Source organism: Oryctolagus cuniculus, chromosome 2 (genome assembly GCF_051225735.1).
Source record: "Oryctolagus cuniculus isolate XC-2025 breed Fujian yellow rabbit chromosome 2, ASM5122573v1, whole genome shotgun sequence".
Taxonomy (NCBI): Eukaryota; Metazoa; Chordata; class Mammalia; order Lagomorpha; family Leporidae; genus Oryctolagus; species Oryctolagus cuniculus.
This window is the reverse complement of record NC_142868.1, coordinates 180,966,194-180,987,616: the sequence shown is the minus strand read 5'-3', so window position 1 is coordinate 180,987,616 and position 21,423 is coordinate 180,966,194. Positions and strand designations below refer to the sequence as shown.

The window sequence follows — 21,423 nt, the reverse complement described above, 5'->3', positions numbered from 1 at the left end:
TTCTAGGACAAAGGATCCCCAGACATGTGTTCAGCTCTGTTCTAGCTTAGACCAGTGTAGGCTTATGGCTGTGATTAGCGCCACCCTCCCGTCTCTCCAGCCCTCTCTGCCCTGTGCAGAGTCTCTTCTCCCCAGGGGTCAGGACGATACCTAGCAGGGAGCAGGTGTGTCCACGGAGTGCGCTTGTCACTCCCAGCCACCTGTCTTGTTTCCCAGCACTCTCCCCACCCCCATCCCTGACAGCAGTCCCTGGGGCCAGCTTTTCCCAGCAGCAGGGGCACGCTAAGCTTTCTCGATGTTCAGATTCCAGGCACTCCAGCCTGGCCAGCTTGCAAAAAAATATGCCAACTGTGTAAGCCAGCTGTGTGCCCGAGAGAGAGCCTTAGAGGCATTCCTTCAGCAGACGCGCCCTGGGAGACAGCCTTCCCGGGGGCAGGCAGTGGGAGATGATGAGGGTCAGAGGAAACCTGCTTTCTTTGCTCTGTCCACAGCGATTTGCCCTGTCAGGGACAGAGCAGGTGCCTGTTCCGTGCCTGGGGCTTCCCAACCCCAGGAGTCCCACCTACAACAACAATTCTGCTGGGATTTTGGTAGGAGCCGTGTTCAACAATTCCGGGAGAGAACTGACATCTTTACGACGTTGTGTCTTCTGATCATAAACACAGTGTCTCTCCAGTTTATTTGGACCTTATTGGATTTCTTTTGTGGTTTTCAACATACAAAGCCTATTTGAGGGTACCTCAAAAAAGTTTGTCCAAAATGTATATTGTCTGTTAACTCCATTTTCCACAAACTTTGGAAGTACGCTTGTACATGTTTTCTTAGATTTCTGCCTAAACATTTCCATGTTTTGAGAGGCTGTGTGTTCATTGCAGTACACAGGAGCCAAGAGCTTTTGTGTATTGATTGTGAGCTTGCTGAATCTGTTTGTTCCAGGAGTTCTTTTTATAGATCTTTTGGATTTTCTACCTAGACCATCATGCCTTCTGCAAATAGGGATGGTTTTCTCTTCTCTTTTTCAACTACCCCTTTTATTTCATTTTTCTCTCCTTACAGAGCTGGCTAGAACTCCCTGTGTTAACAGCAGTAGCAAGAGTAGATCGCCTTGCCTACCTTGTTCCCAGCCCTAGTGGAGACGCACTCCCAGTCTTTCATCATTAAGTCTGATCTTGTAGGTTTTTTGTTTGGTTTGTTTTTTTTTCGTTTGAAAGACCGACGGATAAAGAGAGACAGGTCCCATCACTGGTTCACTCTACCAAATGCCCACAACAACCAGGGAGCCCAAAACCAGGACCCAGGTCTCCCAAGTGCTCGAGTCATCACCACCGCCTCCCAGGGTCTGCATTAGCAGGAAGCTGGAGTCCGGAGCCAGAAGGGGATGTTGAACTCGGGCGCTCTGATGTGGGACACGGAAGTCCTGGCCATGGCCAAATGCCCGCCCACGCGGCAGGCTTTCTGCAGGTGCTCTGCACCGAGTTAAGGCTGTTTCCTTCTATTCCTACTTTGCTGAGAGTTTTTGTCGTGACTTGTTGAGTTTTCAAACGATTTTCCTGTGCCGGTTGATAGAGTTGTGTGTTTTTGTCCTTCACCCTGTTAAATCATGATTGATTAATTTTTGAATACTGAGCCAGCCTCGCAACCCCGGAATAACGCCGCTGTGATGCGTGACTGATTCTGTGTTGCTGAGCGGTGTTAGCTGCCTTGTGCAGGGTGCTCATCCACAGCCTCGAGGGCTGCTGCTCCGGGGTTCCTCTTCGGTGTTCTCCGTCCGACTTTGTGTCAGGGTCACACCGGCCTCCTGAAATGAGCTGGGAAAGATCTGTCTCCTGCATCTGGGCGAAATCGCTGCTCGACCTCTAAACACAGGGTGGAGGGACTTCGCCAGCATCTGAAAACTGCCCATGCCAGGGACCAAGATCTGAATCTCTGGGGGTGGGGCTGGGGCACGGGTGCTGAACGGGCCACCTGCCGGTGGCTTCGGTGTGGACGGTGGACTTCCAGTGCCCAACCCAGGAGCATGAAGGAGGCAGGATCCATCTGAAGAGTGTCCTGAGACGGCCCCCCCCGCCCCGAGCTCCTGCTGCCTCCTGCAGGAATGGCCACATCAGTCGTACGAGACACACGGGTTTCACTCGGCCACGCAGTAGCCGTGAATTCCTTGGCATTTCTGCTCTCTTGTCTGTAAAGTGCCAGTCCTTGGGTTGTTTTGGGAATAGGAGATACTAGGTATGAAGATGCTTTAGAACGTGCAGGGCATTTCAGGGAGAAACGATCGCTCTGCGGGCCCTTCCCTTAGTACCTCTGTCACCATTCCCAGTAAGTCCTGTGGTGAGGCCCGGGGGAGGTGGGCCCCACCTTGGAGTGTGGGGGCGGGGCCTTGTGAGGGAGGGGCGGGGCCTTGTGAGGGAGGGGCGGGGCCTGGTGAGGGAGGGGCGGGGCCTGGTTAGGAAGGGGTGGGACCTGGTGAGGGAGGGATGGGGCCTGGTGAAGGAGGGTTGGGACCTGGTGCATAAGGGGTGGAGCCTGGTGGGAAGGGTGGAGCCTGGTGAGGAAGGGGTGGGACCTGCTGAGGAGGAGGTGGGACTTGGTGAGTGACAGGCAAGCTGACCTTACAGGCGCCCGTCTTGGTGAGTGACAGGCAAGCTGACCTCGCTGGCGCCTCTCGCCCACTCTAGGAACATGCTTGCCAACTCAGCCAGCGTGCGGATTCTCATCAAGGGAGGCAAGGTGGTGAACGATGACTGCACCCACGAGGCCGACGTCTACATCGAGAACGGCATCATCCAGCAGGTGGGCCGGGAGCTCATGATTCCCGGAGGGGCCAAGGTGATCGACGCCACGGGGAAGCTGGTGATCCCTGGAGGCATCGACACCAGCACCCACTTCCACCAGACCTTCATGAACGCCACGTGCGTGGACGACTTCTACCATGGCACCAAGGTAACGCTGCTTGGCTCCCTCTCGCTTTCTCGAGGCCTGCTCCAGGCTGGACCCGTGTGGCAGGGGAAGGGTGTGGTGTCTCAGGGGCCACAGCAGTAGCCGGAATAGGGATTCCAGCCAAGTGCCACAGATTTCCGTGGCCACAGGAAAGGCAGCCTTTATGCCTATTTTGCTGATCCGCGTCACGGACCCAGGCACCAGGCTAAGAACTGATTTTGCTGTGGTATGTGTGTCACGTAATACAGACCTGAAGGAAGCAGAGAATCGGCTGGCGTCTATTCTCACGTACAGGGGAGGGAGCCGGTCCGAGGCCTCCGGCGTGCGATAGGCTAAATTCAAGCCCCAAGGGCTGAGATTATAAAATCAGCTCTTTTAGGTGGCAGAGAATTTGAAGCAGACACAACTGCCTGTTCTTGGGTCACCTAGCTTGCCCATTATTTTTAAAAACAGCGTGAAAAGGACCTGGGGGGGGGTCTCTTTGCGGAGTGAGTTGTCATGGGCAGTGTCCCACAGCTCCAGCTGCACCTGAGCTGCTGTGCCCTCCTGAATGCAACATCCAACACGTCACACCCGACACCCGCGAATGCACAAGCAGGAGGAACTATTGTTTTTGCAGGAAGAGCCACCAGTGGGTTCCTCCACCCTTCCCGTGTGCCCCGGACACCTGTCATTGCTGTCATCCCTCTGCAGTGCGATTATCTGTCCCATGCTGGTCTCTCCCTGGTCTTCAGACAGAAGGCAAGGCCTGGCCGTAGTCCTCTGCTTCCCCAGAGCCCAACACTGACCTGGCGATAGAGTGTTCATTCCTCTAAATGCTTGTTGAGTGAATGACTAAGCAGTGTTTCTCCACATGAGTCCCTATGCTCCGTCGTGCTTCAGATTCGCCAGTGATGGTGTTTTAGTTAGAATCTCCAGGGCCGCAGCCCCACCCTGGCAACAGCCCCTGGTACTGGCTGACTCACAAAGGATCTGGCTTCTAATACCCCCAGCTTCCACCCGCATGGCTGCATCCTGTGTCCTACTCTGGCCCACAGCCCCAGGAGCTACAACCCTGCGCCCTAAAATCCTACCTTCTCTTTACCTGGGGTTCTCAGGGAACCCCACCCCCACACTCAGGGCCCTCCCACTGGGAACCATCTCCCCTCTCCTTGGAGGCTCAAGTGGTCCAGCTGCCACGCGGTGACTCACAAGTTCCCCAAGTCCATCATCCGGGAGCCTGGATGGCGATGCTGGGTTAGGCGGAGGCTGGCCAGGGGGACACAGCCCTGTGGGCCAGCCCACCTCGGGCGGACGGCCCTGAAAGTCTCTCTGAGGCTACGCCCCCTCCCAACCCAGGAAGGCTGGGCGTGAGGAGTCGGCCAGCCAGTGCTAAGGCAAGGGTGTCCCCAGGCCTCATGCCTCGGCCTCTGGGGCCACACCAGCCGAGTGCAAGAGAGGGAAGCAGTGGGCAGACCCTCCCTCCTTTGTCCTCCAAGAATACCCCCAGCCCCTGCAGGAGCTTTGCTAAGCAGGGAGGAGAAGAGGAGCTCACCAGCTCAGGGTCCTCTCGCAGGTCACCCGGGTGCCAGTCAGGGCGTGACCATGTCGGACTCCCCACTGCCAGGCACTGGGCCAGGCCTGCTTTGTTTGTGGTTCTTGTTGCCATTTCTACTGAGGTCTAACATCTCAGGGTATTTCAGAAAGGTCTTGGAAAAATAGAATTTAAAGATAAATTTATTTTGGTGCCAAAAAAATAAAAAGAGTGACATCCATGCATGGAGAGGACCTCAGAAAGTTCACGGTGGGCCAAGCCTTCGGGCCAGCGGTCAAGGTTCTGCTCAGGATGCCTGCGTCCCATCTCGGAGCACCTGCCTTTGAGGCCTGGCTCCACTCCACCGCAGCTCCGGGTGCAGGCAGGCCCTGGGGCACAGCAGGTGGTGGCTCAAGTAACTGAGGTCCTGCCGCCCACCTGGGAGACCTGCCTGAGTTTCTGAGTTTCTGGCTTCAGCCTCAGCTCAGCCCCATCCATTACAGGCGTCTGAGGGGTGAACCAGTGGATGGGAGCGCTCTGTGTGTGTGTGTGTGTGTGTGTGTGTGTCTTTGCCTCTCAAGTAAATAAATAAGCACTTTTAAAGTTCAAGGAAAATGTACAGTGTGAAAAACTACACGCGGATTACAACTTTTTTTTTTTGCACCAAAACAAATTGAATCTTTTAATTCCATTTCCTGCACAGTTTTGGAAGTGCTTTTGTGCACGCAGAGAAGTGCACCAGTTGTGAGGCTGCAGCTCCCCGGGCCAGGGAGCATCACCAGACCCGGAAGTCCCTCCCAGTCTCTGGTCCCCACCGAGGATAAGCACGGCCCTGACCGCCAATGTCATATATGTAGAAACCAGCTGAACCGAGACAGTCGCATGTCATGCAGTTCATCTCTTCGAAGCGTGGAAGTCTGTGGGTTTTGGTGTACTGACTGTAGAGTGTTTATGCTTTATGCGTTGGAGTCAAACAATGCATACCCTTCCTGGGTCAGAGCCTGGCTCGTGTTATCAAGGGCCACCACGTTGTCCAGTGTTCCATGGTGCGACGGCCCACACAGGACTTTCCCATGCTAGCAGTAGGTGTTGAGGGCTGTTACACATACTGTGGCTATGAACGCTGGCCTGTGTGTCTTTTGGCAGATGTGTGTACATGATTTGGGGTGCATATTCCAAGGAGTGGAGTTGCTGGGGCATAGGACACACATATGTTCATCTTTACGAGATACTGTCGAGGGTTTTCCAAATGGGTTGTGACAGTTTGCACTGCCCGCAGTAGTAAGAGAGGCCAGACTATTTATTTTATTTTTTAAATATTTATTTGTTTGTTTATTAGAGAGGCAGAGGCTCCCAAAGGGCCGCAATGGCCAGAATGCACTGATCCAAAGCCAGGAGCCAGGAGCTTCTTCCGGGTCTCTCACGTGGGTGCAGGGGCTCAAGGACTTGGGCCATCTTCTACTGCTTTCCCAGGCCATAGCAGAGATCTGGATCAGAATAGGAGCAGCCAGGACTCAAGCTGGCGCCCATATGGGATGCTGGTGCTGCAGACGGAGGCTTTATCCACTACACCACAGTGCTGGCCCCGGCCAGACTATTTAATGTCAATGTAACTACGCCAGTCCATGCTGGGGTCCCTTCTGTAGTGTGCACAGGCCTGGGACCAAGAGTTGTAACTTTCTGGTTCCTGTCTGTGCCTTGAGGCACCTTTTTTTTTCTTTTTTAAGATTTATTTATTTACTTGAAAGAGTTACACAAAGAGGAGAGGCAGAGAGAAAGAGAGAGAGGTCTTCCATCTGCTGGTTAACTCCCCAATTGGCTGCAATGGCCGGAGCTGTGCCGATCTGAAGCCAGGAGCCAGGAGCTTCCTCCAGGTCTTGGGACACCTTTAGCCCTGGGCCTGATCTCACACTGTCTGCCAGTCTCGCAGTGGGCAGCCTGGCCATCTCTGTCTTGCTGTCTGCATTGTCCTCTGCTGGGGCCTTGTTTGCCAGGAATGACAGCCCCCACCCCACCCCTACCCCCTGCCACACCAAAAGCCTTCAGCTTCAAAGCTTGGGCCCCTGCACCCACAGGGGAATCCTGAAGAAGCTCCTGGCTCTTGGCTTCGGGACAGCCCAGCTCCGGCTATTGCAGCATTTGGGGAGTTAACTAGCGGATGGAAAACCTTTCTCTTGGTCTCTCCCTCTGTCTGTAACTCTACCTCTCAAATAAATAAATAAGTAAACCCTTTGCCTCAATCATCCCCTTAGCGAGATCGAGATCCTACCTTGTCCTGATCTCCCAGCCTTCATATGGAGCCCCTGACCTGGCCCCACCCGGACCACTTCAACAGCCCTGCCTCTGGCCTCCCAGCTTCCCAAGAATACACGTCCTGCCCCTGGTGCCGGCTTCCTGTTCCCTCCCCCTCCTCAAAGTCTCCCAGGGAGAGGAAGCGCTGTTGTGGTGAGAGGCACCCTGGGGCGTGTGGATTTCATTATTGGCACCCTGCTGGCACACCTGCTGTGGCGCGCGAACACCCTGAGAGCCGCAGCCGACCTAGTTTGTGCAGCCCGGCAAGGCGATTCACGGCAGGTGTCTGGGTTTCTAGCAGGAGCTCGCCCTGCGATAAGGCAGGAGGGAAGGGGAGATCGGATTGCGTCTTTTTTGTTCTACTTGGGGCGGAGCTTCGGGGGCCTGGTCCCCTGCGCTGCTTGCGAGTGCCTACTGGGCCATGGGACAGCAGCAGTCAGGGCTGGGAAAACAAAACGGTTGAAAGCGTGGCTTTTCCGAGAGCATCTGGGCCTCCATTGTGCTCGGGCTGAAGGGGTTTCTCTGCCTCGCCCCTTTGAGAGGCTGTGGCAGGCTCTGCCTGGCGCCCTCGCTCCCGGCGGGGTCACTGGATCCTCCTCCAGCCTCAGCCCCACCCCCACCCCCTCCAACCTGCTGGCCCTTCCCTCCCAAGGCCTAGAATTTGTGTGTCAGGGAAGGTGCCACCTGCTTTCCAATAATTCAGACCCCATTCAGGAAAAGAGACTCTCCAGGCCAGCGTTTCAGTGGGGTCACAGGGTCTTGTGCTAACTCCTGTCGGCTTAGCTGACTTCCAACTTACATTCTTCTGTAGGCATCTAATAATTGCCCAGCAAAGAATGTTCATAGCAGCTAGTGAGCTCCACCCACCGTTTCCAGGTGGAAATATCAGAATCAGGTTTTAGAAAAAACACCATAATTATTTGAGATGCAAAGAGACAGAAAGAGAGAGCTACACAGACAAAGCAGCAGTGAGAGGGAGCTGCTGTCCACTGGTTCAGTTCCCACACGCGCATAGCAGCCAAGCCAAAGCTAGGATGGGTCCAGGCCTCCCAGGTGGGTAAACCAAGGCCCTGAAGCCATTGCCTGCTGTCTCCCAGCGTGCACATGAGCAGGAAGCAGGAATGAGGACTGGAACCCAGGCACTGGGTGTCCTCGTTGCTTGGCCAAACGCCTGCCCCCAGAGCCTGCACAGCCCCTTCACCAAGACATTGGGAGAGAGACAGGTGTATCCAAGGGAAAAACCTTCCCACATGCCTTTTCTGCCTTCCTCCTTTCCAGAAATAGACCAAGAACCACGATCTAGGCCAATGGCTTCCAAGCCCTGCAAGCAAACGCATTAGAACCACCTGGGGAATTCTTAGCTGATGCCAGTGTCAGGCCCCATCCTGGAGCAATGCAATTAATGTCTCTGGGTCTGCCTCCTCCCCCATCAGTGCTGGTGTTTTTTTTTTTTTTTTTTTTTTTTTTTTTTTTTTTTTACAGCATCCCTGGTGGTTCTGACCCTGGCAGGCCCATTATTGAGGGAGTTTCCTTGCTGTTTGAATGGCTCGGTGCCCTGCACGCTGTGTGCCAGGGCTGACTTCCTGAATCCCCTTTGAAAGCGTGGCCCTGGCCTGTCCTGCCCTTGCTGGTCTTCCTTATTTCATTTCTTATTCACTTCCAGGGGCCTGTGGTCTGGGGCCCACAGCCCACACACTTGCTAAGCTGCCTTGGGCCGGTGTTCTGCCCTCCGGCTGTACCCCACAGAAACCATCAGTAAGGCAGATGTTGGCAGCAGAAGCGGCGTCATCAAACAGAAATCTGGCTGGGGCTGGTCTTCTTTGCAAGGCCAGAGTCTCCTTCTTGTCTGTGCCAAACACAGTCCAGTCGTAGAGAGAGATGGTCCCCCACAAACAAAATCAGGGTCGATGGGGATTGTACTGCCAACCTACAGGGGGAGCCAAATGCTACCCAGGAGAGCATCTAACCTCGGGAGCGTGGGGACAGCCAAGGGGACACTTGTGGCATAAGCTAGGACAGCCTGCCACGTCCTGCCCCCGCGGAGAGGCCTGGACCCTGTCTGGAAGGGCCTCGATGCACCAGGCCAAGGCACAAATGAATTGCCGCTGGTGCCCAGCCCCGCGCTCGCATCTCACCAAGCATCCTGGTCATCCATCGTTTTTTGCCATTTTTGTCTCTGAAGTTTGCTGTCTTGAAGCCTTGAAAGGCTGTTCGCTTCCTTTCTTCTTTTCCCTTAGTTCTAGTCTTCTGTTTCTGCTTAATTCCAACCCAGATATCTTCCCAGTCTGTAAGCTCTGGTAGGGACCCAGTCTTGCAAGATCTTTGCCTGTTAACGGGTGTTCCCGTAGGAGCTGGCAGTGACCCAGAGGAGGGATGAGTTGTCCCAGCCCAAGGGCTGGGAGACCAGACGCAGGTCTCCCAGTCTGAGTTCCACAGCCCGCCTGAAGGTGTCGCGAAACCCCAGCACTGGACGTCACCCTGGCCGTGACTTTGGGTGGGCTGCACTGTTGTTTCCTTCACCTTCCGTGCCCGGGCAGGGAGGGTGTCAGGACACGGTTGTACCCGGGGCGGGACCGGGGCGCCTCTGCCTGCAGGAGCTCTCCCCCGCCCTGCGGAACCACACCGCCGGGTTTCACTGTTTCTCAGCGATAGTCTTGAGGTTTCAGTGGAGCGAGGCGGGGCACACGCTTCACACAGTACCTGGCACGCAAGACTAAGTGTAAGACAGAGTTAGTGCAGGTCCCCTGTGGCGCCACCTGCTGCCGCGCCGGGCCTGGGCTCCTGGAGGAAAGACCCACCCGCTTTGGCTGCACCGTGAGATCATCCCCCACCCCCACCGTCCACCTGTGTGCCTGTGAGATCATCCCCCCATCCACCTGCATGCCTGTGCTGCCATGCCCCCGTCTGCCCGCCCGGCATCCTGGCAGGTCTCGGGGCAGCGGCCCTCACCTCCCTGCTGCCTGGCTGCCCCTCTGTCCTGACGCTGCTGGCTGGGGTCACATGGCTGTGTGCCTGTCTGCCCTGTCTCTGCTCAGTCACTCAGTCCCACTGAAGAGCCCCGAGTGCCTGAGATGTCACTGCCCATCCGCAGCCGGCTGGAGACGTCCCTGCTGCACCTCGGCAGCTTCCTGAGGGTGCACGAGAGGCCTGCAGTTTGTGGAGAGGGCCAGGCATTTGGTTAAGACACAGCGTGGGGTGCCCGTGTCCCCTGTCGGAGTGCCTGGCTTCCGGTCCCAGCTCCACGCCTGTTCCAGCTTCCCGCTAGTGTACATACCTTGAGAGGTATGGTGATGGCTGAAGTGCTTGGGTCCTTACTGCCCACGTGGGAGGCCCAAAAGCAGCTTCAGGCTTCTGGCTTCAACCTGCTCCAACCCCAGCTGTTGCAGGCATTTAGGGAGTGAAACTGTTGATGGAATATTTCTCTGTATGTCTTTCTACCTTCTAAATAAATGGAGAGAAAAAAAAATGCCAGCTCAAAGGGACCAGTGTTGTAACGTAGCTGGTTAAACCGCTGCCCGCAACGCCAGCATCCTATATGGGTGCTGGTTGGAGTCCCAGCTGCTCCATTGCTGATCCAGCTCCTTGCTAATATTCCTGGGAAAGCAGTGGAAGATGGCCCAAGTGCTTGACCCCCTGCACCTGCATGGGAGACCCAAATGGAGGTCCTGGCTCCTGGCTTTGGCCTAGCCTAGCCTCAGCAAATTACAGCCATTTGGGGAGTAATCCGGCAGATGGAAAACTCCCTCTCTCTCCCCTTCTCTCTGTAACTCTGATTACAAATAAACAACAATTTTGCTTATCTTTAAATTCTATTTTTCCACTAACTTTAAAAAAAGTTTTTAATTTTTTTTTTTTACTTTTATTTATGTGAAAGACAGCGAGAGACAGAGAAAGATCTTCCATTCGCTGGTTCTCTCTCCAAATATCTGCAACAGCCAGGGCTGGGCCAGACCGAAGCCAGGAGCTGTAAACTCAGTCTGGGTCTCCCACATGAGTGGCAGGAACTCAGTACTTGAGTCATCATGGCTGCCCCCCAGGGTGCGTATTAGCACGGTGCCGGATTGGAAGTGGAGGAGCCGGGATTCAAACCCAGGCACTCCAGTATGGGACGCAGGCATTCCAAGCAGCATCATAACCGTTGTGCCAAACGCTCGCCCCTCCACTTTCTGAAGAGTTTTGTGTTCGTTTTCTGCTGTCACTAATTACCAGTTGCTGCAGACTTAGCAATTTTAATCAGCACTCAATTCTTAGCCCCTGGTTCTGCAGGCCATGGGTCACCGGCAGAGCGTGACTGGGTCCTCTGTCCAGGTGTGGGCAGGCAGTCCGGGATCTCTGCCCAGAACTGTTTCTTGCAGTTCAGGGGCCAGGGTCCCCAGCTGACACTCAGCCTAGGCCACGCTAGGCTGGCGGCCAGTGCGCCTGGTGTGTGCCCGCCTCCAGCTGCCGAGCTGGCCACGGGGACTCTGCCCCCAAATCCCTCTCCAGTCTCACCAGGAAGGGCTACGTCCCCTCCTTGAGCTCACCAGATCAGCTCAGGCCAGGTGAGGATTTTGTGCCGGCAACTGCTGTGGAACACCCGGGTTTGGCTTCCCCTCTTCCTGCCCGGGCTCCTCCCACAGCTAGCGGGAAGGGATCCTACAAGGGGATGCCTCACTGGCCGTCATCTCAGAATCCTACCTCCCCGCGTGGGGGTGTCACGTGCAAAGCGTGGCTGTCCTGTGCACACCGGGCTGAAGTTACACAAACCTTCTGAAGGCTCCGCATGCACATTGTTAAAATCAGAAATCACCTGGGGCACCCTCCCCCTCGCAGCTCGTTCCGTCTGCGTCTTGCGTGTTCCCGCTTCAGAACCTGCGTGGGCTCCCTGTTTTAAGATGTCAGCTTTGCATTTCTGGAGCCTCACCCTGGGCCAGCCCCGATCTCACCCTGGCCCCCATCCAGCCCTGTGGCCGGCTTTTCCCCAGCCTACACTGGGAAGACAGCTTTCCCAGCACCCCAGCCCCGAACGTTCCAGGCTCCCTGCTGCCCCCCACCCCACCCCAGTGCACAGGGCCCTGCCTTCCAGGCCACCTCCCTCATGTCACCCGTGCCCCGGAAGATTCCGCGGCAGGACCCCGCTTTCTTCTCCCTAGGAGCTGAAGTCATTTGTCTCCCTGGGGATTTCCAGCTGTCACCTGTGTTAGGCCTGTCTCTCTTCGGACTGGGGATTCGGAGGGGCAGAGAGCACCATGGGTCTTTAACCTGTGGCTCCCACAGGTGTCACACAGCTCTGAGCACGTGGGGACATCCAGCGATGGGTGATGCCAGCACAGCGTGTCAGTGAGGAGCACAGACTGGCCCTGGGCTGCCCCTCCACCTGCAGGAGCCGGGCACCCGGCTCTGTCGCTCGATTTCCTTGTCTGGGACATGAAGGTTGTAACCACGCGGGGGCGCTAGTTGAGCTTCTGCCTGTACTCGGCGCCGGCCTATTAAGCGCTGTCCGAGTGTTTGTCGAATGAGTAGTCGGTGGTGATGGCAGAGCAGCCCTTTGGAACCTCGTTTGTTCAGCTCCCCTGTGAGCAAGCACATCCGGCTCTTGGGCAGCAGGTGGGCACTGAGACCCTGGAGTCCATGTCCACTGTCCGTTTGACCGTGCGTGTTCTACATTCAGATAGAGCGGAATGGTGACGATGATGAATTCAAGAGAATCCCCTCTTATTCTTAGACGCAGAACTAGCCTGCTAGGGACTCAGCAGGCCCCCGGCAGCCGTGTCAGGGTGTTCTGCCTCCGACCAGCGCTCTTGCTTCTCCAGACCCTGCGGGCCACATGCCACCTCCGGCAGGCCAACCGGAGCAGGCCCCGCCTCCTGAGAACAAGCGTGAGTGTGTCCAGCTGTTACGAATAAAACCGCTCAGGTGACCAGAACCTGCTCGGTTCCTAGAACAGAGTGTCTGCAAAGAATGTTTCCATGCGGGGAGACCTTGCATTTTAAAAGCTTTGGTTCTGAATAGAAACAGACGCACCCTGCCCCCTCTGTGGCTGAGCCCCGACATCCCGGAAATAGCCCGTAGGAGAAGCTTCGCCGTGTTCGTCATCTGGAGTGTAGAGAAGGAGGATGGAGAAAACTGGCAGGAGCTCCATGCGTTCCCCAGGGACACCTGTCACGTGTGAATGACATTTTTACAATGCCTCCCTTTTTTAAAAAAAAAACTGTATTTTAAAGTTTTGTTTATTTTTATTTGAAAAGTGGAGCAACAGAGAGAGAGAGAGAGGACAAGATCTTCCATTCTCAGGCTCACTCCCCGAATGACTCGCAACAACTGCGGCTGGGCCAGGCTGAAGCCAAGAGCCCGGAACTCCAGCCAGGTCTCCCGTGTGGGTGGCAGGGACTCAGGCACTTACCAGCGCTGTGGTGTAGTGGGTTAAGCTGCCATCTGCAGCGCCAACATCCCACATGGTTGCCAGTTTGAGTCCCAGCTGCTCCACTTCTGATCCAGATCCCTGCGAATGTGCCTGGGAAAGCAGCAGAAGGTGGCTCAAGTCCTTGGGCCCCTGCACCCACGTTGGAGACCTGGATGAAGCTCCTGGCTCCTGGCTTCAGATCGGCCCAGCCCCGGCCAATGCTGCCATTTGGGGAGTGAACGAGCAAGATGGAAGATCTCTGTCTCTGTCTCTAACTCTGCCTTTCAAATAAAGGATAAAATACATCTTTGTGGTTTTTTGTTTTTGTTTTTGTTAAATTGAAGAGCAGTAAGATTTCTCGAGAATTTTAGGCTCCCTCTCTTTCTCTCTCCTTCCTCTCTCCTCTCTCTCTCACTCTTTCTCTCCGTCTTCTGACCTCTCACGCTCTCCTTCTCCCTTTTTTCCTTCTTTGCCCCTTCCCTCCAATCTGTCTGTTTTCCCCCCGATAAACCCTTTCCCTTAAAAAAAAAAAAGAATTTTAGCTCTGGGGCCAGCATTGTGGCATAACCAGTAGAGCTGCCGCCTGCCTGGGCATTGTTTCATGTCTCAGCAGCTCCACTTCCAATCCGGTTCTCTGCTAAAGGCGTGGGAAAGCAGCAGCAGATGGCCCGAGTGTTCTGGCTTCTGCTACCACTTGGGAGACCTGCAAGAAGCTCCTGGCTCCTGGCTTTGGCCTGGCGCAGTCCTGGCCATTGTGGCCACTGTGGAGTGAACCAGCAGATAGAAGATGGATCTCTTTCTCTCTCTCTGTCTCTGCCTCTCTTTCTCTCTGTAACTCTGACTTTCACAATAAATAACTTTTTTAAAAAAGGAATTTTAGCTCTTACCAATTAGATTTATGATCCATATTAAGTCAATTTTTATATAAGGGATGTGGTAAGGATTGATGTTCAGTGTTTTCACATGTAGCTATTCTATAGCACATAACCAACTGTTCCAACACCATTTGTGGAAAAGATTATCTCTTGTCAAAAACCAGTTGGCTTGGGGCCGGCACTGTGGCGTAGCGGGTAAAGCCGCCGCCTGCAGTGCTGGCATTCCATATGGGCGCCAGTTTGAGTCTCAGCTGCTCCACTTCCGATCCAGCTCTCTGCTGTGGCCTGGGAAAGCAGTGGAAGATGGCCCAAGTCCTTGAGCCCCTGCACCCACATGGGAGACCCAGAAGAGGCTCCTGGCTTCAGATCGGCACAGCTCCGGCCATTGCAGCCAATTTAGGGAGTGAACCAGTGGATGGAAGACCTTTCTCTCTCTCTCTCCCTCTCTCTCTCTCTCTCTGCCTCTCCTCTCTCTGTGTAACTCTGACTTCCAAATAAATAAATAAATCTTTAAAAATAAAAGAAAAAAAAGTTGGCCGTGCCTGTGCAGGTCTATTTCTGGACTCTTTTCTGTTTGTTCTTTTGATCTATTTGTCAGTCTCTACATCTGTGCTTTGCTCTCCTGATGATTGTGGTTTCCCAGTAAGTTAGGAAGCGGCAGTACAAGACCTCCAGCCTCACTGTTCTTTTTCATAGTTATTTTGGTTATCTTATGTCCTTGGAGGCAAACGTCATTAGGACAGGCTGTAAATCACAGACTTAGGGAGCTGTGCACCCAGGGTGTTAACCAAGTGCTGGATACACATTCCCTGTCCTTGGAGTGGCCCCTTCCTATTAGCTAAGGGTTATAATTTTCTGTAAAATTCTCCAGTTATTTAAAGGAAAAACATCTGACATATTGTAAGTACTGACATAGGGGTACTGTCTGTGGATAAAGTCCATTCTGCTCACTCGCTGCCTTGCATTTTTTTTTTAAGATTGCATTTTTTTTTTGAGAGGCAGAGTTACAGAGAGGGGGAGAGACAGAGAGAGGTCTTCCATCCACTGGTTCACTCTCCAAATGGCTGCAACAGCCGAAGCTGGGCCAATCTGAAGCCAGGAGCCAGGAGCCCCATCCCAGTCTCACTTGGGTGCCGGGGCCCAAGCACTTGGATCATCTCCCACGGCTTTCCTGGGCCATAAGCAGAGAGCTGGATCAGAAAAAGAGCAGCCAGGACATGAACTGGTACCCGTATGAGATGCCAGGACCGCAGGCAGAGGCTTAGCCTACTATACTGCAGGGCCAGCCCTGCACTTATTTTTTAAAAATTTCATCTATTTGAAAGGCAGAGTAACAGAAAAAGACAGAGGGATGACCCCTCCACTGGTCCACTCCCTAAATGCCTACGACAGCCAGGACTGGCCAGGATGCGGGAGCTCCATCTGGGTCTCCCACGTGGCTGACAGGGGCCCGAGCATCTGAGCCATCCTCTCTGCCTTCCAGGACGCCTCAGCAGGACACTGGATCAGAAGCAGAGAAACTAGGACTCCTACCGGCATTCTGGTGCAGGATGCAGGCGTTGCAAGACCTAGAGTAACCCCCTGCACCACAACTCCCCCCCCCCCCCGCCTAACCTTAGAGTCAGTGGAGAATCGGGTGGGCTGGGGGTCCTGAGCAGACTGGACTGGGGTGAAACTTGGCCAGGACTGAAATTCTAACCACTGAGCCTTCACCAGCCCCCCCCTCCTCGGGCTCCCACGCCGTGGCCTGCATTGTTCCCACCAGGTCAGGCCTGCGGCTTCTCCCTTCCGGCTTCAGTGCCAGGACTCTCCTTTGGCACATTCTAGCACATTCTAGGACTCAGTGACCCTCCGAGAGTGCTTTTCCTGCCGTGGAAAACAGAGCATTCAGAATGGGGCTTCTTCTGCCACTGATGGCCCTGGGGTCCCAGATCTGTCAGGGGACAGACAGCACCTGTCTGTCTACAGACCCCACCCCCACCTCTTCCAACAGCGTGCACCTGTCTGAGCACACCTCCATCCACCAGTTGGGAGTCACTTGTGATCTGGGAAGGGCCCTGGGGTCGCAGGCCAGGGTGTGTGCTGCCTGTGGCCTGGCAGCCTCCACCCCTCAGCACTGTGTTCCCAGGGAGGCCTCCGGGCAGCCGCCCTTAGCAGCTCCATGGCCTTGCCACGCCGGGCTGTGCCACGGGGATGCAGTCGTGGGTTCCGTGGTTTTGTCCCAGGTTGTGGATGAATCCCTCCTCTTGGCTCCTGGGGGCAGCCAGGCCCACTGGCCTGGACACTTCCCCACATGGGGAGCAGAGGGGCCTTGCCAAGGAGGCCAGTGACAAAGGCCCCCGTGGCCTCCCAGAGCTGGCTGCGGTCCCCTCCCTTGGAGGCTCAGCCCTGGTCTCCATGGCAACCGCATGTCAGGAGACAGCCGGCGGGGGCTGTGGCTTTTGTACTAAGCACAATGAATTTAAATTGGATGCTAGGCAGTGAAGGTAGTGACTCGGGACTAGAGGGGAGCCCCCAGCTCCTAGTTTCATCATTTTGGTCCCTGGCTCCGGTCTCCCCAGCCAGGCCCACCGCTCCATGGCCACGCTGCACTGAGATCTGATTTCTCTTGGCTTCTCTCTTTGCTGTGACAGAGCTCTGACCAGGGCAGCCTCCTGTGTCAGAAACCTGGGGCTTCTGGGGCCCAGTGGCCCCGGCCCAGTCTTGGCTGTGCAATTTTTCTCAGAGCCTGGGTTTGCGCATGTGTAGAATGAGAAGAGTGACCCCTACCCTACAGAGTTTCTTTTTTAAATTTTTCTGTTGGGGTAAAGTATGCATAACATAAAGCTTACCGGTCACAAGTGTGCAGACCCCAGAGATTAAGGTGACGCCACCACTGTCCACCTGCACAACTTGGTCACCTTACCCAGCTGGAACTCGGTACCCATTGAATACCAACTCCTCCACTGTGGCAGCCGTATTCTATTTCCTTTCCCTGTGAGTTCGACTCCTGTTAGGTAACTCGTAGAAGAGAAATCATATGTCGTGAGGTCTTCAGAAAGTTGATGGAAAATGCATATCTTTTTCTTTTTAAGGTTTATTTGAGGGGCTGGCCCTGTGACATTTCGGGTAAAGCTGCTGCCTGTGATGCCAACATCCCATATGGGCACGGGTTCAAGACCTGGCTCCTCTACTTCCAATCCAGCTCCCTGCTAATGCACCTGGGAAAGCAGTAGAAGATGGCCCAAGTGCTTAGGCTCCTGCACCCATGTGGGAGACCTAGAAAAAGCTTCTGGCTTCCGGCTTCCGTCTGGCCCAGGCCAGGCCATTGTAGCCATTTGGGGAGTGAACCAGCAGATGGAAGACCTCTCTCTCTCCCTAACTGTGCCTTTAAAATAAATTTTTAAAATATTTTTTAAAATTTATTTGAAAGATACAGTGGGAAAGAGAGAACTCCCATCCACTCGTTCACTCCCTAAATGCCCACAAGTGCCAGGTCTGGGCAGGGAGCTAGGTGGGAAGTGGAGCAGCCAGAACACGAACCAGCACTCCCGTATGGAATGCCAGCCCCACATCTTCTTTTATTAGGATTTATTTATTTATTTGAAAGAGTTATAAAGAGAGAGGGCGAGAATCTTCCATTTGCTGGTTCACTCCCCAGATGGCCGCAATGGGCAGTACTGGACCAAGCAGGAGCCAGGAGCTTCACCCAGGTCTCCCACATGGATGCAGGGACTCAAGCACTTGGGCCATCTTCCGCTGCTTTTCCCAGGTCATTAGCGAGGAGCTGGATCTTAAGTGGAGCAGCCGGGACTTGAACTGGTGTCCATATGGGATGCTGGTGTCTCAGGCAGCGGCTTTACCAGCTACGCCACAGCACCAGCCCCCAAATTTTAATTCCATTTTCCCATGAACCTTTTAAAGTACCCTTGCACAGTATTTGTTGTCCTTTGTGACTGGCTGCTTCACTTAACCTAACGGCTGTAAGGAGTGTGGCAGATGGCCCTCCTTGCGACAGCTGGGTAATATTCCGTCTACGTGGGTACCACACTTTGCTTAGCCTTTCCTCCAGCGGTGGACACTTGGGCTGTTTCCGCCCCTTGGCTGTTAGGACTGCTCTGGACACAGGTCTGTGAACACCTGTTCAAGTCCCCGTTTTTAATTGCAGAGTCATTTTGAGGACCAAACAAGATAATAAGTGTTAGGAACATTGCACGTAGTCCGCCATCAACAAACGCTCATTCTCTTCCTGAAAGTGACTTGAACGCAGGCGCTACCGCCACAGGGCACTGATGATTTGCTGAGGGTGCTGCTGCACATTGCTGGCGGGCAGCCCGCCCTCGCTGGCCTTGCTGGCCTGCCGCGTCTGAGAGCCAGCCCAGCTCATCCCACGGTTTCCAGGAACGTCTCGATCGCGGCCGCCTGCATCGCGTCTCCCTTAAAAACCACGCGTGCCTCTGCGTTTCTCCCCGGACTGGCGCTCCCAGTGATTGATGGGTCCGTGGTCCATGGGTTAAGGCCACTCCCTGGGAGCGCCCCAGGCTGGGGTCTTCTGCGCTTAGTTAGGGTGTTAGCAGTGTCACACGTACTCTCGGCGTCACAGGAGAGCGGGCGGGGGGGCGCAGTGAAAACTGGAGCACAGCCCCAGCCGACCTCAGACACAGGGGCAACGGCCACGTGTGCCTGCCGACCAGGGACACGCTTTGTCACAGTGGCCGGCTATGGGGCGCTCTGCATGTGAAGGGCCAGCGCCTCCGACAGGTGTGCTGTCAAGAGTCTCTCTGCATCTGGTTTCTTTCCTTTGTGCTTTGTAAAATTTTGTTACGTTTTTATCTTGTTTGAAAGCCAGAGGAAGGTGGGAGGAGAGAGAGCAGGGAGAGCTCTCCCATCTGCCACTTTGCTCTGCAAATACCCAACACAGCTGGGGATGGGTCAGGCCTAGGCCAGGAACCAGGAGCTCCATCCGGGTCTCCCATGTGGGTGGCAGGGAAACCGGGTTCGAGCCATCGCCTGCCGCCTCCCAGGGTGCGCGCTGCCAGGAAGCTGGACCTGAAGCAGAGCCTGGACTTGAACCCAGGTACTGATGCAGGACGCAGGCATCCAAGTATCCTCTTAACTGGTTCACCAAATGCCCCCCTCCCCGGGCAGAGGGGCTAGTTTCATCCCAAAGCCTCTGTCGGGCGCACCCCTTGTTGTTTGCACCCGTTCTGGGGTGAGAACCCGGATGTTGGGGGCTTCGCTCCCGTGCGGTCCTCTGCGGTGAGCTTTCCAGTCCCTGGTTGTGGCCCTGGGCACAGCCAGCTCTGCTCTGTGCTGAGGTGTTCGTGGTGGAAGGGAAGGTGGACACGGTGCCCCCACACGGCCTCCCAGGACCCGGCCGCCCCACACGGCCATCTGCCTGCCTTGGGTGGGATGAGGCCAGCGGGAGGGGAAACGGGGATTCCCCCCGTGGAATCGGCAGTGGGCGCCCCGGCTCGTAGCAGGGCTGCCCGTGGCATCTGCTTCCTGAGCCGGAGGCCTGTGGCCCTGACACCTGGTGCGCGTCACAGCGGCAGCCCGTTCTCCCAGGAGGGCCTGCGTCTTCGCCTCCGAGGGCAGCCCGCCTCTTTGTGAAGCCTGTGGGGGGGAGGGGGGGCAGGAAGCTTCTGGGCTTTGGGACGAGGCTCGGCCTGGCCTCCATTAGCCCTTGCCCGCCCAGGCTTCCTCCTGCCTCTCGGCCAGGCCCCATCTTCCCGACCTGGCCTGCACCTTGACCATGCCCTGCTTCGGGCTGCCCCTCCAGTCCTATCCCACATGGTCTTCTCTTCCCACCCTCCCTGCCTGGGAAATCTGCTGCTCAGGCCGCCCACGCCTCTGTGCACCTGCCTCTGGGGACCCCCAGAGCCCCACTCTTAACACGTTCAGCGCTGAGACCCCGGACCCCTCGGTATGCAGCCAGAGCTCACATCCAGGTCTGCCAGGCTCCGAAGCTCGGGCTCCTCCCTCCCGCTCACCTCCGGCCTCCGCACACCATCAGAGAACTGATTGCATTTCTAGGAAACTGCGGCACACAGTTCTCACTCTCAGCCAAGCCCAGCCTGGCCTGGGGCCCCTCCCACTCTGTCTGAACTGAACCTGCGCTGGCCCCAGGGTCCCAACCCCTCAAACCTCCCAGCCTGCTTCCTGGGCCCAGCGCCTTTCCCACAGGACTGGCCCCTTAAAACGCATGTTAGCTTCTGCCCTCAGACCCGCTATTTGCACCTGGCTTACAGCTGAGGTTGACCAGAAGTCCATCCTAGCTTTGCTGCCCACCTCCCTTCCTGGGCCTCAGACCTGTCCAGGGATGGGGGTGTAACCTTAGTACCCGTGCTCCTAAATCCCACCCTCCCTAAGCGTTCTCAATGCCGCCTCCTCCATACTTAAGAGTTGGCAAACTTGCCGATCTGATGGAATCCAGCTTAATCAAGGTCCACCCAGTTATGGCCTGTGTTGGCCTTAACCAGACAGATCCATGCTCTGTCCTCCAGCTGTGCCCTGTCTTTGCCACAACACTTCCTACCCTAGAGTGTCCCAGCCTGGTCAGGTCATGCTCCCCCCCCTCCCCCGCTCTGTCCAGCTCGGAGCCTTCCTGTCCTAACAGGGCCTCTCCTTCCTCTGCTGTCCATCACCATTGTGGAATACTGTCCTGTGCGGCCAGACAGTGTCCGAGTATTCCGAAGTCGCCCCCCTTCACAGTGAGCTTTCCTTCTTGTCCTGTTTGCCACTTGGACTCCATGCACAAGGAGAGGCTGGCTTCTCCCCTCTGGAGCTTCAGTGCGTTTAACAGAGGCCACATAGTGCACGCGTTGGCCTGCCTGCGCATGGTGCTCATTGCTAACAATCATCCAACCTGTGGGGCTCCGTCTGTGTGCAGGAATGAGCTAGGACCTCACGTGCTTTATCTCGTGTATCCTCATGTAACCCCTGAGGCACCAATTATCATCATCTCCATTTGTAAAAGTAGGTGACTTGCTCAGGGTCTTGCAACCAGGAAGTGGCGGGGTGGGGATTTGAACCTCCATCCGCCTGCCTCGGAGTCCGGCTCTCATCACTGTACTGTTTCACCTCCATAAATGGCATTAATGTGCTTTAATGCAAGGCAGATCCAGCTGGGGAAAAGTGTACTGTGGGTCGGCTGCTGCCTGTCTCCCCTGTGGAACACGCCAGCAGCGTGCAGGTGAGTTTCAGGGGTGACAGCACAGAGCCTGAGAGGAAGGGAAGGCCCGTGCCCAGGTGGTGCAGCCGGAAGGGAGGATCGGGGAGTGAACGGAAGTGCAGAAGCCAACCAAACCCAGATGTGCAGGTTAGGGAAAACCAGTCGGCAGCAGGTGAGCTCACCAGGCCGCAGGGAGAGGCTTGCGAGCTGTGTGTAGCCAGAGGCACAGAGAGGGTGGCCCCTGGGAGTGGCCGTGCAGCCCTCCCGGGCC

At 55.5% G+C, this 21,423-nt stretch overlaps 1 protein-coding gene across 4 annotated transcripts in view; it reads left to right on the top strand.

Moving 5' to 3' along the window:
• The window catches only part of DPYSL5 (dihydropyrimidinase like 5), an 81,369-nt gene that overhangs the window by 34,354 nt on the left and 25,592 nt on the right, over positions 1-21,423 (top strand). For all 4 annotated transcript variants that reach the window (XM_008254646.5, XM_089326692.1, XM_089326694.1 and 1 more), the window contains exon 2: positions 2,676-2,940. In XM_008254646.5, the coding sequence (XP_008252868.2) occupies positions 2,680-2,940 (261 nt within the window). In that variant the 5' untranslated portion in view covers positions 2,676-2,679. The remainder of the gene's footprint in view (positions 1-2,675; positions 2,941-21,423) is intronic.